This window comes from Scomber scombrus, chromosome 21 (assembly GCF_963691925.1).
Source record: "Scomber scombrus chromosome 21, fScoSco1.1, whole genome shotgun sequence".
In the NCBI taxonomy this organism is placed as follows: Eukaryota; Metazoa; Chordata; class Actinopteri; order Scombriformes; family Scombridae; genus Scomber; species Scomber scombrus.
In genome coordinates this window covers 13,442,798-13,459,858 of record NC_084990.1, presented here as the reverse complement: position 1 = coordinate 13,459,858, position 17,061 = coordinate 13,442,798, and the positions used below count along the sequence as shown (strand labels likewise).

The 17,061-nt window shown below is 38.3% G+C and overlaps 1 protein-coding gene across 1 annotated transcript in view; it reads right to left on the bottom strand.

The window, feature by feature from the left end:
- Positions 1-17,061, bottom strand: part of LOC134003104 (protocadherin-15-like) — a 154,225-nt gene that overhangs the window by 116,199 nt on the left and 20,965 nt on the right. Inside the window, exons 5-11 of the mRNA XM_062442236.1 lie at positions 16,437-16,597; positions 15,279-15,434; positions 11,954-12,073; positions 10,808-10,918; positions 8,102-8,272; positions 1,714-1,822; positions 90-202 (exon numbers count right to left, since the gene is read on the bottom strand). Coding sequence (XP_062298220.1) covers positions 90-202; positions 1,714-1,822; positions 8,102-8,272; positions 10,808-10,918; positions 11,954-12,073; positions 15,279-15,434; positions 16,437-16,597 — 941 coding nt within the window. The remainder of the gene's footprint in view (positions 1-89; positions 203-1,713; positions 1,823-8,101; positions 8,273-10,807; positions 10,919-11,953; positions 12,074-15,278; positions 15,435-16,436; positions 16,598-17,061) is intronic.

The following is a 17,061-nucleotide window of genomic DNA, read 5'->3' as shown; positions in this document are numbered from 1 at the left end:
AAGTGGAAGGTTGCTTAGGTGGTTCTATAAGAAACAATCAAAAAGAAAATCAAATTAAACCTCCAGTTTACAACTCCACTGTTTCCCACCTTGATGACCAGATCAAATCTGCGGTAGAGCTCTCTATCAATGGGTTTCTGCAGCAGGAGCTCTGCTGTGGTTTTGTTCAAGCTGAAATATTCTGCATAGGACTCTGGTTTGCCTGAGAGAGAGAGAGAGAGAGAGACAAAGAGAGAGAGAGAGAGAGAGAGAGAGAGAGAGAGAGAGAGAGAGAGAGAGAGAGAGAGAGAGAGAGAGAGAGAGAGAGAGAGAGAGAGAGAGAGAGAGAGAGAGAGAGAGAGAGCAACACGGCACACCAACAGTAAGATAGGAGTAAAATAAATAACTAAATATACAAAAATGGAACTTGTGTGTGTGTGTGTGTGTGTGTGAGTGACAGAGAGAGAGAGAGACACATCAGTAATTGGTTTAAGAATCAATATATGTTTGTCTGGTGGGTGCCTAGAGGGAGCATAAAAGAGAATGAGAGGGAGGGAGAAAGAGAGACGGAGGCATGGCTAATGCTCCCAGTTTTCTCATCTCAGCTCTCCACAGGTGGGGATGCGCGCACACACACACACACACACACACACACACACACACACACACACACACACACACACACACACACACACACACACACACACACGGTACTTTGGAATGCTACATTGCTCAGTGGGGAAATCAAGTTCTGGTGAGAGGAGCAGCAAGGCAGGCACATGTGCACAATTGCATTTCTCAAGTGTGCTTTTCTGCACGTGTGTGTGTGCGTTTGTTGCATCTTTATTGCTAGCACCTATTTGATTGGCTCCTACTGAGAGAGGCTGCATTCCAAGACAGCATGATGATGATTCCCCCTATGTTTGTGGTTATGGGGGTTTGTGTGTTCCTGTATTCTTCTTAAGGCTTGTGTCCAAGAATCAAGAACAGATCTTTCAAATATATTTGCTGATCTAAAACTGATCTTCAACCATGCTAATTCTTTGAAGAAAAAAAAAAGAAAAGAAAAAAAAGTGACTCTCTATATTGTCTGATGAAAGCAACTTTTAGAAACAATAATACGGCTTATTCACCTGACCATCAATGATAGCTGCTATTTTTATTCATTCACTCATATTCAAATCAGGTGGGGTAAGGTACAAGGTTGCAACCATTTTTTTTTGCCCTTTGTGACACTGTCTTTCACAATCCTTACTCAGACAGGGATTAGTCTCACAGGAAACTGGAAAATGTAATCAAGACTGTGTCAGTCATGTCAGTAAAGCTATACAGACTATAAAGATCCTCGCCAGTGAAAGCAACTTTTTTTGCAGCAATGGTACACTGTTTAGATGAATTGTGGTCATCTAAAAGTAGAAAGCCTAACGTGGAGACAATTCCATCTCTTTATTTTTAGAGCCATTTCATCCATTGCAAATTGCCAAGGATTAATGGGATTAATTTACTAGCATATTTAAATTACCTTAAAGAAATTGGTTGAGATGAAACTTTAAAATATATATACTGTATGTATGTGTGTGTGTGTGTGTGTGTGTGTGTGTGTGTGTGTGTGTGTGTGTGTGTGTGTGTGTGTGTGTGTGTATTCATAAAATGTTCACTTTATGATCATGACTGTGTGTGACTCTGTGCCAACTGAAAATAAAATCTTTAAAAAAACAAACAAACAAAACATACCAATGAGGATGGAGTACAGAATCCCCGGCCTGTCAGACGGAGGTTGTATATTTCTGTCTTGGTCCACAGCTTGTATGGGTGGAGTCACATTGAGGGGATTCACCTTACTCTGGAGACAGAATCAAGTTGAGCATTAGTAGGAATGAACATTATTGCATACTATACATATACTTATCAGAGCCATCACTTATAAATATACAATGTGGTACAGTTTATTTTACATGCATGTTCCATTCATGCATACACTGCATTTCTGCGGCACAAACACAGCATTAAAGTAGTGTAATTATTGCTTGTGGCTGTATTCAACAAACTATACATTAATATAAAGTTACATTATAGGGCACAATAACAGTTAAGACCTTTTGTATTTCTGCACATGCACTGTATAAATCTGCAAGTGTGCATCCGTATCTATATGAGAGTGTATGCATTAAAATGGCCGGGCTATAACAATGACTTATAATAGCGCAAAGTTGCTGAGGTCTGTGTAATACCAAGGTCCCCAATGGGAGAAATAGGATAAAATCTACAATCACTGTAGCTGTAAAATGTCAAGCGATGCACGCCAACAAGGCTGCCTATACTCCCAAATGTGCTTGAATGCATCAAACCCAAACACACACATATATACTGCCCATGAGAGTACGCTCATACACCTGCTATGATACAACACTTTACCATCCCACCTGTCAACCAACACTTAAAATATACTAGCCATCATAGAGCAATATCTCCTGTTGCCTGTCACTGGGAGAGGAGAGGAGGGGAAACACAAGCGAAAGAAGAAGTTATGGCGAGTAATGAAGTGGAGTAAAAGAGGGTGTAAATATATGGAAGATAGATGAATCTGTCAGGAGTGGGGGGTAAACAGGTAGCAGGGAGAGATGTAAATGCAGCAAAGAAGAAAGGGAGAGCAGGACAGCCAGGTCATCAAGATGCTTTTAGTCAAAGACTGACAGCATTTTTTAAGGAAGTGGAGGTGAAATGTTAATTACTTTTGTAACTATGGTCGCCTTTAGTGAGGAACAAGATGCAAGGTGTAAATGTGCTCAGAGCAACTCGTGATCAGAATGCGATTGAATCCACCACACCCCATGCAACTATAGCCGATTTACCAGTGAAAGTCTGATCACAATGTGGATAGAATCAGAACAACACAAGCATTAGTACCAATTGTAAATGTGAAAGCTTGTGGATGGATCAGATGTCACAATTACAATTAGTACCAATCGTAAATGTAAACACTTGTGGGTGGATCAGATGTCATTATGCAGACAATATACAGTATATAGATTACATGTAAATGATAGGTGCCCCTTGGTAACCATTATTATGTGTTGCCAATGCATCTAATAGACGTTGATATGTTTCCAAGGAGCTTTGACCTTCTGGTAGCAGACAGGATCACCAAAGTCAAAAATGAATTTCATTTCACTCAGTTGTACATGCCTCCCCTTTGGAGTTTGAAGGATACAACATAGAGAAAACTCCCTTTCACTAGTTCCTATTTAAAGGCTCAGCCTTTGTTAAACACATAAGCATGTGCTTTTCACAGAAAGTACTTAATTCTGCATGGCACTTTGCTATGCACCATGTCTGGCTTTAAAACAGGGCTTTTAAAAATCAGCTTCACTCAATATACAGCACTATTCAGTATGTACAGTTTACAGCACTTCAATCTTTAATCAAACTTTTTCTTCAAAGCCTTTTATTCCTTCAAACAACCTTTTGCATTGTGTACACAGATTCTCTAGCTCTAGCTCTCATTTGCAACTCTAGAAAGCAATAACAGCATTACTTGTAATAGTGTAATGTTCTGCATAGATTATGGTTAATCATTTTAAGAGATGGCACAGAGGACATTTTGACTGGTCAAACATGAGTGCAAGTAATAACCTTTATAATGATTGCATTAGTTGAGCCAGGGCCCTGGTACTGTGCATGATGGCTTACTCGACTTATTTAAATGATACAGTACATTGTTCTTAAACCCCCCCCCACACACACACACACACACACACACACACACACAGAAGAGAATGGCCTATTAACACAGGATATTTCAAACGTATTATTCATAGTTTGCTTGGAAAAACAGGCATTACAGCAAGTTAGCAGATTTTATAAGATTAGTTATCCACACTTCCTATTCTTATGTTTAGTATAACCAGGTAACATGAGGAAAATCTGATTAAATAGAACTCACTTCATACAGGCCCCAGCAGACACAACTAGGCACATTCAGGCACAATCAGGCAAGCAAACACTGAAGATTCAGCAGGCTAGAAATCAACAACAGAGCTCAAGCAGATATGAATGACTTAGACGCAACAACACCTGGCGTGTGTGTGCGTGTGTGTGCGTGTGTGTGCGTGTGTGTGCGTGTGTGTGCGTGTGTGTGCGTGTGTGTGCGTGTGTGTGCGTGTGTGTGCGTGTGTGTGCGTGTGTGTGCGTGTGTGTGTGGGGGGGGGGGGGGGCTGCCTTTTATATATACTGGGGAACTAATGAGCAAATGAACAGCAGGTGTACAGGCAGGTGGTTGATCCCAAGAGCAGTGAGGAGATCAATGGAGGAGGGGAAAACCCCTGAAGGTGTTTGGTGATCAGGTGAAGCTTTGTGTCAACCACTGAGTTATATAGGACTGCATGACAAGATGGTGTTTGTGGTGCAACAGAGACACAGCTCTCCCCTATCACATAAAAAAACATATGGCTATTTTCAAAATGCAGTGCACCACAGTTCTGCAAAGTTGTAGTCTGAGTTACAAGCAGTTAAAAAAAATAGTGCTGTTTGCTTTAATGACTTTGATGCTTTGTGCATCTTTATGGAACTTGTAGGCAATTAACTTCCAATTTGACATAATGACAAACTAAATAATTGATCAGGTCTTCAGAAATTTTACTGTGCAGTTCAGTAATCTTTCTCTAAACATTGTGGAAGTGTGATACCAAATCATTGGAGAACCTCTTTAATGACTTTTTGTAATGGTAAAAAAAAGAAAAGTAATCAATTGTTCTTTATTCTCTCATTTCATTTCTAGTCTCTAATCACTGATTATTCTCTGAAGAGTGGGTACAAATATATAGATATATGGACAAAATGAAAAAATAATTAGGCATCTAAGTGTTTGGAGATTTAATGGACAGCAAGACCATGCACTGTGATTCATTTTATAACTCTTAAAACATTTCCCTCTTGATGATTGTATATTAGCAGCCCTCCGTGTGGGCATCTTGACTGCCAGCACAGTGGTCTCGGGAGAGGTTGCAGAAGAGGAAAACAAGGAGCTATTATAATAAGCTTGCATAAGGATCTAGCGATTGCCACCATGGCTCAACGGATAAAACAAAACATACAGATTTCACATTATTGGCCACACTAATTGTGAACCGCAGCACAAAACAAGTGGGCTAGCTCAAGCAGAACAGAGTACTCATGTTGGATGGCTTCAAAGTCTAGTCTCAATCAATCAAGCAGTTGCCTTGAGAGATAGCGGTTTTGAATAGATGGGGGTTCATTCAGCCGAACCTAATGGGAGAGATCATGCTGTTGGCATAAACACACATTTATTTAAATAGCCTGAAATAGTTTAAGTATATGTGTGACAAAGTGGGTTAGAGACTTTGTCCCCAAACACATTTGAGCCACATTTGAGCCATCACTTAATTTCACTATACTTTGTTTGTTTGTTTGTTTTGTTTGGACCATAAGTTAAGTTTAGTAATCAAACTGTGCAGAGACTTACTATCCCGGGTTTGTTTGTGTTTGCATATTTGTTTATAAGTTACATCTTAGCAGACTTTTGGTTAAAATAAAACATACACTGGTATTGGGTTTGGTTAGAGTTTATTGGTTTAGTTTAATGTCACAAGTTTAGTATTTTCTTTGTTATTCATATACTTACATGTGCTCAGGAGACACAGGGAGGAGGCGGCCTATGTTTCCTTGATTTATAGACTGGTGACATCATTAGTGATGTCACTAGGGAAGAACCATGTGGCGGGAGGTCTTAGAATTATTTTACCACATAATAAAGGGGTTTTTGATTTGATTTAAGTTTAGTTGCAGATGGACTATAGAGACAATTTATAAAAGTGATGCCATGTGACTGATGTAAATGTTAATCTTGTTGGTGCTTACCTGTTTCAGGAGGGGATCAGGACTTACCTGATGAGTGGTATAGTCCACATCCATGCAGAGTGCAGGCTTTTGTGCTGCAGTTCATGATTATTGTGGCCAATACTATGACATTTTTGCCCTGGGTTTCTTGTTTTTTTTTTTTACTATATACTACATATACTCTATATGTTTTATCTGTTGAGCCACGGTAGCTCTTCTGCTTATGCGTCATCCTTATTATAGCTCTGTATGCCAGCTTCTTATAATAGCTCCTTGTTTTCTTCTTCTGTAACTCCTTCAAGATCACTGTATTGGCGGTAAAGATGTCCATACAGAGGGCTAATAACATATAATCATCAAGATGGAAATGTTATAAAAATGAATGAAATTCATTAGGTTTCCTAAATATGAACTTTAATCTGACATGTGCATAGGTCAAAACTATTTTCAAGTCTCATTCAAAGGGTGAGAAATAATTCATCACCAATTATAGGTTGCAGAGAGGAAAACAACTTCATCTTGTCTGATTGATCCCATTCTTTTGTTAAGTTGTAAGATCATAAATACTGAAATCAGTGAAACATCTGGAGTCAGCAGCAGGTTGTGTGTTGGGAGCAAACTGATATATGAGAAACAATCTTTGTGTTTGACGGAATGTGTTTTTATACATGACTTCAGATTTTAAAACACCACATTTTCCCCAGAATAACTTGTCTGCGCTCTTGACTTCCCCCCTTAAACACCTTCACACAACACCCTACCCAATACCTTCACCTCTTCTCCATCGTAAACCCTGTAAAGTTGATTTACTCCTGTTGTACGTCGCTGGGTCTCCTCTCATGGCTGCAAGGAAAGGATGTGTGCGTGCATATATCTGTAAGAGTGTGTGTGTGAGTGATAAGAGATAAGAGAGGAAGAGGGGTTTGAAGGCAGAGTTCCCTCAATGTGTCTGGAGTAAAGTGAGCATATGTGTGTATGTGTGTGTAAGATCTTGGTATAAACAAAGAGATGAAGTGGTAACAGTGGACAATATCCAGTTTGGCATGATTGCTCTGCTGACTTTACACAGTTATGTGGTGTGTGCGTATTTGCATAGGTGGTCAACGGGGTGTTAAGGCATGAATGCACTGTTAACTTGTCACTATCAAGGGTGTGTGTGTGTCTGTGTGTGGTAAGGGATGAATGCTTTGCTGACTTGTCAGAGTTGAGGATTTTGCCTGGAGCAACTTTGTCTCATTTACAAAGTGGCCTGTAAAGTCACTCCGAATAACAGCATCAGTTAAATGCCCCTGATACCAATGCAAAAGGATGTACAGTACAGCTGTGTAAGCATAAATTCTTACCATGATGATGCAAGCTTACTCCTAAACAACAGTTGTATTTACACAAGAGATTTATAGTAAGATCTATCAGAAAAAACAGACAACTTTTGACCAAAACAGACGCAAGACTTCCACTCATATTACAGAGCTTTGCAAAATGACTTTGTGACTCACTGTAAGAAACATCACAGAAACATCATATATTACTACAGGTTTATTCCAACAGCAGATATTTGTAGAAAAGTTTTGAACTCTATGGACTATAGTATGTCACTACCAATACCTTCTTTTCATTCAACGTTGTACGTTTCAAATTATGTTAATCTCAACATAGTTTCTGTATGACTTCACATGGAAGACTGGAGCGTATATCTTTTGAGGCCATCCCGGGTGATTTCAGCATCTGCTTTCATGATTGAATGGCTAGTTAGCAGCAACACAGCTAGTGTTATAAGCAAGTTATATAAACAAATGTATTTTTTTATGTACTAAACACCTTGTTGGAAAGCTTAGAAAAAAGAAAAATATATATCCACAGCCAGCCAGTTGAGAGTTGGATGATTTCCCTTTGTTTTTTTGTAAACCATCCAAAAGCATTTCACTTCACCGCAGGGGGCTGAAACATTATTTTATGAATAACGTTAAAAATATTTGAAATCAGTGGGAGGCCACAAGCAGGAGGAGGAGGAGTGGCATCAGTTCTTCATGATAAACATAGGTAAATAGGCCGAATCACACAAAATCGCGATGACGCACAAGTAACATCAACCTAATACACAATTTAACAATAGCTCAAAGCAAAGTCTTTAAAGCAGTAAAGACAAGGTTAACAAAAATTCAAAAAAGAGAGGCATGAGCGACTGGGTAATAAAACATACTAGTACCCTCTACATCATACTTACAAATGAATTCAATATACAACACACAATAACACTTACACTTACCGGCTCTGTCAGTTCCAGTACATTAGCCTTATACGTGATGGGACTACAGTCACGGGTGTTCTCCACAAGCGTACATGGTAGAAACATGGGACCCAAATCATCTCCATCCAGTACATCAACGGTGAGAGTGGTGGTGGCTGTTCTGCGCTCACTGGGGTAGGGGGCTCGATCCTAGACAAAGACAGAGTTCTGATTTAACTTTTGCACAATAACACACTGTCTTTAAGGATTTGATTAGAAAGTGACGACATCGTAGTCCTGCTAAATCTTTTTTTAAATCAAATCAACAAAGCTGCAGGGAACTTTCAATATCTTCCCAGGCTGGTTTCTACATGATTAACCATCTTCATGTCCATTCATACTCAGCAAGGGCAGCTAATCAGACTTTTAATGCAGTTATAATTGTTTCAGGATAGCACAGCCTCACAGGCTGCCCAAGCATGACAAAGACGAACTCTTTGTCATGCTTGTCCTTCCAGTGATGGTATGATGTTGACATTGTTGTAAAACACTTACAGTGATTGTGCAGATTTTAAAGCCAAAGTCATGATGTCATATCTTGGTTAACTCTGTTTTACTAGTAACTCTGACTGAAAAAATGTTCCATGTTTTATTTTCCATATTGGAAGAAAAACTGGCATCCTCAACAGAACTTGCCTTTACAAGTTGAAACCATGGCGATTTTAACTAAATTCATTTTTTAGCATTAAAAGACAATCCAGCTCTTACACTGCACCTGCACGCATAATTACAGTACATCATTTCCCATATCAGAGATTTTAACAGACACCGTAATCCCACATCAGTTTTCAACTCTTCAGCTGTAATTTTTTCATTTTTAACAGTACACTCATTTGCACAATAGCACACATATCTTTCGGCATTACACTGCAATAATAAGATAGATCAAGCTTTCACAGTAGAAAACAAACAAACAAAACACACATGCACACCAGGCAACACAAATATACCTGGTGGGCTACACCTGGTGGCCTCTCATATTTTATTTTGAGAAAAGTGTAAAATATCTTGGTAATACTTAAATATTGTGTAAAAGGTCTAAACCTCTTTTTTTGTTTAAACACACACACACCAAAATGTATGACCTTGATACACACATAATGAAAAATGGATGTGCTTAAGTTTTTATTCAGAGGAAGACCTTCAGCTGAAAAAGCTGGGTGCTCATAAAATAGCAATACAACAACTTATCAAAAGTCCATATCAAATAGTGAAAGTAGAGCTATTTACAAAACGTTTAGCTCTGCTTAGCCATGAGTTATTCATTAATGTGTTTATTTTTTAAATCCAGTGCTACTTGTTGATCTGTTTTTGGAGACATATCCACCATCCAATTAATAAGGTAGCTGCTCAGCAAACTCACAGACAAAACCAACCAGGTCTTTTCATCTGAATGGTCAGTATAAATGCTGTGTTTTCAGTTTTCATTTCAAGATAATTCAGGTAAACATGAACTCTTTTTTTATGTTGTAAAGCTCTCGGGACAAAATCACCAAATCAGGAACTCTACAGACAGAATAATCACTGCAACCATCACAAGTTCAAACCCTCGATAGATAATATCTGATATTCTCATTTTCAGAAGCATATAGGTGCAATTTAAAAAAAAAAAAAAAGATAAAAATGTGTTCATGAGTGAACTGTAGAGGTGCTGGTCAGGCAAACCATTTCTCTATGCTTCCAGTCTTTGTGCTGAGCTAACATAACCAGATGCTGGCTGAAGCTTAATTGTTCCTGTACAGACATGAAAGTGGTGTCAATCTCCTAATCCAGCTGTCAGCAGTTAAATAAGCATGTTTCCCAAATTATCAAAGCATTTACTTAACTGCTGATCACAATCAGTAAGTTTTATGGTTATGCACCTATTTTATACAAGTAAAATGTAATCTATTTTTGAACATAGCAGTTCCTTTGAAAAGTCTTACTCTAATGTTTTCCCCTGGTTACACATGGACACACTCTGGGTCTTTTCTAAAAGTTAATATTTAGCAAATTCACAGGCACTAAAATCACCCCTTAATATTGTATTCAGACGACCAGAGAATATGTCAGGCTTTCAAGCAGTCAGAAACACATTAATCTTTCACTGTACCTTACTGTTGACTTTTACTAATGCTTTCAGGGTAAATGGCCCTTGAGACATATGCATATTTGCCACAATACTTTGTTGGGAATTAAAGGTTTTGTACGCAGGAGTTTTCTTAACTTTGATGGCACAATCATCAATTTTAACAATTTTCTGCTGTGCCTCACTTTTAGATCCAACAAACTTCTACCCATGTTCCCCATGAGTCTATTTTGTGTGCTGAGTGGAATTAACTTCATTTGTATACCACTTTTATAAATAAAACATTCAAAGTGCTGTAAAATAAAAGGGCAAAATAAGTATACTAACAAAGACATTAGTGGTAATTAAACGTGGGGTTATAGTTCCCTTAAGGCTGACTCAACAGAGCAGAAATAGTCCCCTTGACTGAAACAGCAATGTTACCACGATAATCAGAATTAACATGAAAAATAAAAATAATAGCACTCTAGGCTTTACTCACACTCAAGCAGGAGAGCATTTATTTTCCTCAGATGGTTTCAGATGAAAACCTTTCAAAAATGCCCTTTTCTGTATTAAATGACAAATGATTATGGTATTCTGCACGCATACCAACAGACAAAACAAATGAAGCTTACATTAGCCTGTATGATGACCAGGTACCGTGTTATGTCCTCATAGTTGAGTCTTTCTTTGAGAACTACGGATCCAAACAGAGTCAAGGGGATGTCAAAGGTTCTGTTGGCTGTCTGAAACACACACAGATACAAAGCACACACAGACATAGTGAGTCCATCACAATTACAAAAGGGTCAGCGGTTCATTTTTTTCACTTTTAAAGTTTATACAAATAAAGACAAATAACAGAAGCAATTATACTGTTGGTGTAATACTGTAGGTGGTAATGTCAGTAGCAACTCCTCCATCAGCCTGCAGAGAGTATTATTTAGATATTATGCTATGTTATGTTAAGTAAAGAAGTTTCACAGCTTAAGACCGGTGAAATTCTGCGTTAAGTAATAGTGGAACAAAAAAATAAGACATATAATGAGTAGGCAAGAGATATCTACTGGAAAAAAGCAAGGGAGTAACAATGGAGTAGCAAGAGAGAGCTGAGATTATTAACTTGGTTCAAAATATTTTTGCAGATACTAAAGGGTAACAGTTGCAAAGCTTACACAGCATAACAATGATCTTATCGCATCAATAACGCTCCTCGGGAAAATGAATGGGAGATTTTTAGAGAGGTGTTCTATCTGATCTCCAGAAACAAGGTAAATGATACAGTCGTCGGCAATGATAAACTAATCTTTGAAAAATGTATGCAAACAAAGAGTTGGCCCATCTGTTAAACCGCTCAATTTTAACATTTGCAAAAAGTGTCAAATAAACCTTGAGATAAGGCAAAGTAATACACTTTAAAACAGTATTTGCCTTTAAAACTTACATATTTCTATAACATTTCATGGGAGAAAGTAATGATTGGCCGGCAAGATATTGATCAGTCAGCATTTTTGATTTCAAGACATGGGATGAACTTATTATTAATTAATGATTATTATTATTATTATTATTATTATTATTATTATTATTATTATTATTATTATTATTATTATTATTATTATTATTATTATTATAGACCCACACAACACTGAAGTTATATGCTGCAAAGATGTCAACTTTAAACATTGCAATAAAAATGTATGTAAAGAAGTGTGCTGCTAAAGAAGTGTCTTTGCTTGTAGTATTGGCTAATATTACAAGTTGGGGAGCTGATAACTTACTGGGTCTTTTGGGTTGTACTGGATGGTGTATTCAATCTGACCATTGGGACCGTCATCGATGTCTGTCGCACCGTTGTTCCCCCAGAAACCAGAGAAGATAGTGGTTCCTACTGGCGTCAGCTGTAAACACATCAGAGACAGAGAATTTCAGTGTCCTTGTCTATGAGGGGGCACTACATGTTTACTGCTGATATGAAACTACTTTGATCCTGTACTATTGTGTTGTCTTGCTGACAGAGTCATGCAAACATCTACTGTCTGAGATGAGATTCACACACATCTGGCCATAAGATCTTGAAACCCCACTGTCTCCACAAAACAAATAATAGAATATGACTTGCAGTTTAATGTTCATTGTGCTTAAATGGAGCTTGAGAAGTTTGTGTGTTTTCATTTGATCTGGAAATAAAATGAAACACTGACAGCATTGTTTTCTGACTTTCTGTCTATTTATCTTTGTGATTATTTGCCACACCTCATTGCCCCATCTCATAGGGTTTTAGATAAAAACAGGACATTAGGTGATAGAAAAATCATGTATTGTTTGCCTGTCACGCATAATACATAAATTGTGGATATCTTAATCTTTATTTTGTTCTATGAGTTGAATGAAAAAAAATGATAATGATGAAATCTACAGAAAACACACATCCAGCCCCTCTCAAGATAGTATCTGCTATTTCAACTTATACATGCAGTTTTCTGCCAATAAATATTTTACCAACACAAACCTGGACATTGGCCAAACTAAAGGAATTAGAATGAAACCTTTATTAAGTTTTGTCAAAGTGGCAGTAAAAGAAAGACATGGAGTCCCTGCCACTAAATGATCTCCTCAAAACACGGTGCCTCAAACACCTTATTGTAACATCCATGTTTTATGGTTTTTTTTGTTTTTTTGTTTTTTATAACAATGAAAGCAGTTAATTTCAAGCAACAATGGACACCATAAAGAATCTCATTATAGACCACATGCATTGCAAAATAACTGGGCTAAATGAGACTAGACACTAACAGCATCCTCCATAGTGACTTAAAATAACAACAGTACAGGTTTTTATTCAAACTCTGACCACATTCGTAGACTTTCAATCATGTCAGCACTGAAGCTATAAGAAAAACAAGAAGCTTATCATTTTTTTTCCCTCAGACAAGTCAGTGTTTTGATATATTATTTTACTTAAATGATATTTTTTCATTTAGGGGAATATTAGTGCTCTCATTCTTGCAAGAATGAGATAAGAGGATTGATACCACTCTCATTTTTCTCGGTTAAATGTGGAGCTAAAGTTAAGAGAGCTTAGATTCACATAGAGAGTTCAGGCTCATAACTGCCCCTGAAAGTATAATTTGTCATTTTTACACTAAGGCTTTTGCCCAAATTTGTTTACACTAACTTGTAAATTACGTGCAAAGTATTTTTGACTTTGGCATTCTTTTTTGCTTTTAAACCTAATTTTTTTAGCTTCATTGCACATTCGTAACAAAAGAGTTCACTTTCTAGAGGGTAAAAAGGAAGCCAGATATTCAGTTTGATTTTGTTCAAGTCTGACAGAAAGTATTTGCCTTAGGGTTGAACACTTGCCATAGCACATGAAAGGAAAAACTTTGCCAACGATAAACTGCTGTGCTGTATTTCTTCAGCCACGTGCCCTGGGATCTGTAATTATGTGTCAGACAGAGGTCTAATATCCAGACAGCGTGAGAAACATTCAAGATTAAGTTTAATTTAGCTGTTGCACCAATGATTTGTTACATCATGTCCCTCAATAGGGTTATCTCTGCCTCCCACTGATCTAACAATGGCCTTCAGAACATCTCATGCTGTTATTTTGCCACTTTTTGATACAGCTCTAATGAAACAACTCCAGACTGAAGCACTGGTGCCAAGTCATGAAATCAGCCACAGGGATCACCTTGTACCCGATAACTTTCACAGCGAACTCATAAATTTTGTCCTAGATGTTCTTATAAATAACCACACTGCTGCTCTTAGTGTCTTAATCTGCCTGCCTCTGTTTCCTGCACTCAATAATTGTTATAGTAATAAGAAAACTACAAGCAAGTTTAATGTCGATACAGCTGGAAGAAATCCTGGCTCACTCTCAATATTAAATTAACTGCATTGGGTGGTTAGAGATCTAGGTGTAAAAGAAGAAAATTAGACAATAGCTGTCTGCCTAATGAGCAGACTTGCACTCAAATTTGAATAAATCTGTCCCTGCCTTTGAATTATTGCCCTAGTCAGGAAAAATTCCATTTAAAAAAATATCACCACCAAACTGACCACATTTACCTTTGCCCGGCATAGGAATCATATTTCATTTTTTTATGATGCGTCTCCTAAATTGTATGGTAGTCATTGAAGTGAATGGAGGGAATTATTTTAGTGGGAGTAATGAGAGACTGGAGAGCTATAAGAGGTAAGGGGGTGGAGGAGGAGGAGGAGGAGGAAGGATGAGGAATATATGGAGTGTGGCAGAAGAAAGGTGGAGAAGTTGAGAAAAGGTGACATAATGAAGAGCTGGGAGTGGTGAGGGGGCATGGAGGAGGGGAGAGATGGGGAAAGCTGCAAAAACAGAGGGGGAAAAAAATGGAAGACAGAGGCCAGGAGAGAGAAAGAGAGAGGTCGAGAGGACAGATTGAGTTGGACAGGCTGTGGAAGACTGTATAATGAGATATTCTACTGGGTCCGCCTAGCTCTGTACTGGCAGCAGCCTCCATGTATCCTTGTCCAGTTTAAGTTTGAACTTCTAGTTTTTCCTGAAAAATGAATTCCTCGTTCCACAGGCTCTGGAGGACACACAAACTGCAGGATTGGCACCTTGAAGACACTTCTGGAAGCCTAAAAATTACAGATTTAGTTCCTTTCGATGGTTGCCCAAAAACACTTCATTCTCCCCTACTTACAGCACTGCCCTTCAACTTTAGTCTGACAGCAAAATGCCATGTACAATACTATTTGGTGGAGGTTTTTTATTTAAAACACATCACAGTATGCAGTCGGCCTGCATGCTGAGCTACATTTCTGAGCTACATTTCTGAGTGCATTTGATTGCTGTGGGTGTCAATGCAACACCACACGTGACCCACAGAGATGGATGGAAAAGCTTGGCACAGCCCAACTGATCTACTGCACTCATGCTTGACTGGCCTGTGCAGTAGCTTTTTCCCAGCATCAAACCCATGAGACCTGTACGTGCCAGCATCTACAGGACAAGTGCAATACATGGCTCTTGATTTTCAAAGACAGGTGAACTGTTTTTGCCACTGTTTTTTAACTTCACAACATCTCTTTGTGTATGTTTGTGTGTGAGTGTTTTACCTCGCTGACTGCGACGTAGTATCTTGGCTGTTGGAAACTTGGTGCGTTGTCGTTGCGGTCTCGAACAACGATGCGGACCTCATGTAAAATCACAGTGCCGACCAGCATGTTGGTACACTGAACCTGAACAACAATGGACTGAATGTACGAAGGAGGCTGGAAAAGGGATAAACGGAAGATATGTTTAAAGGTGAAATTATACAGTAGCAGTAACTAATTAACCATAAAATAAAATATACAACTACTGCACAGATTGCTATTCACCTACAGTAGTGGTATTTCACTTTTTGGGCCAAATCAGAACTCCAAAAATATTGTCTGGATTCCTTTACAGCACAAAACAGCAGGAGGCTTGCTGTTTTCCAGTGATGATGGAGTAAAAACTTTCTCATAACAGCAGAAACTGGAAAAGGTGAAATAGCCATAACAAACTAGCTTATGCCATTTCAAAAGACACAAAGAAGAGCATCTTTTGTGGCTGAAACAACACAGCTTACTTTAAAGCTGGAGTTCAGGACTTTTGTCTGCCCCTTCTGGCAGAGAGAGTAATTACAAAAACACTGTCGACACATGCTTACCTCATTGGCCCTGCTGTAGCCTACTCTGTTGATACTATTGCAGCTCTTAAACGGGATACATTATTTTTGCATTACGCAACATCTGCAAAGTAACCCATCTCACTATCAGAATTTGATGCATTCAGTCTAGAAGAACCCACGATTAAATGATTTCATCCCCATTAAGAGTGCTAACCACAACTTGGCTGGAGGAAGTCTCTGGTGTATACAGTATGCATTCATCTGGCCAGTGCAAGAATGTCAAACCGAACTTGAGATTAAATAGTGTAAAATACAGTGAGATCTATCTGGTGGTGATAGGCTTAATCAGCATTGTGTGAACTTGTTTGGCAAGGGCTTGAATGTAACAAACGTAGCTTTACATGTAAAAGTTCCACACTTCAGGTTTAAAGGTCCTCTTCAATTGAGAAACACTAGTACTACAGTGACTGTCACTGTCAGTGAGTTTTCAAATGATTTTGTAAGTTCACACAGAGCAGAGCAAAGTTGGCTAGATGAATCTGAGAAGGACCAACAACAACAACAAAATAATTTCACAGAATAGACTAAACAAAAACATGCAAAATAATCTTAATCTTACATCTCTATCCAGAACCCGTCCAGTGCTGTTGAGGTAAAGGGCTTGTTTGGTCGGGTCCAGGATCACCCAGTAGTCATGGTTGTCCCGTAGAGACAAAGAGATGGTTTGTTCAGGGCCCTCTGCAATGCCATTTATCTGCATGTTCTCCACCAACAATGTCCCTGGGAATGCAATAAAAACAACACACAAAGTCAAGAGGAAATATGGCTCAAATAACTTCAGGGGCAGTTAAACAGAAAGAGACAGATAAATGGTTTGGTGATGTTATTGGTAGAATAAAAGGAAACAGAGACCAGAACCTTCCACTGGTCTGAATTTCTTCATGTTCTCAATTAATGATATACTTGGAAATGATTTAGGTTATAGCCAAGGTCAAGGATGAAGCACACAAACAGAAAGAGAGAGACAGATGGAGCAAAAAGCTCAGTATAATTGAATAAAGAGAGACAACGCTGATATGGGGGCTTCTCTGGTTGCCTTTATATCAAAACTGGTAATACTTAAGACCATCTGGAACACAAAATACAAAAGTAACATTTTAAAGAAAGGAAGAGAGCTGCTCTGTCAGGTTGCAGCAACTGTTTAATTAATTGTATGCTTTAATCTATGTTCATTTTACAAAAAA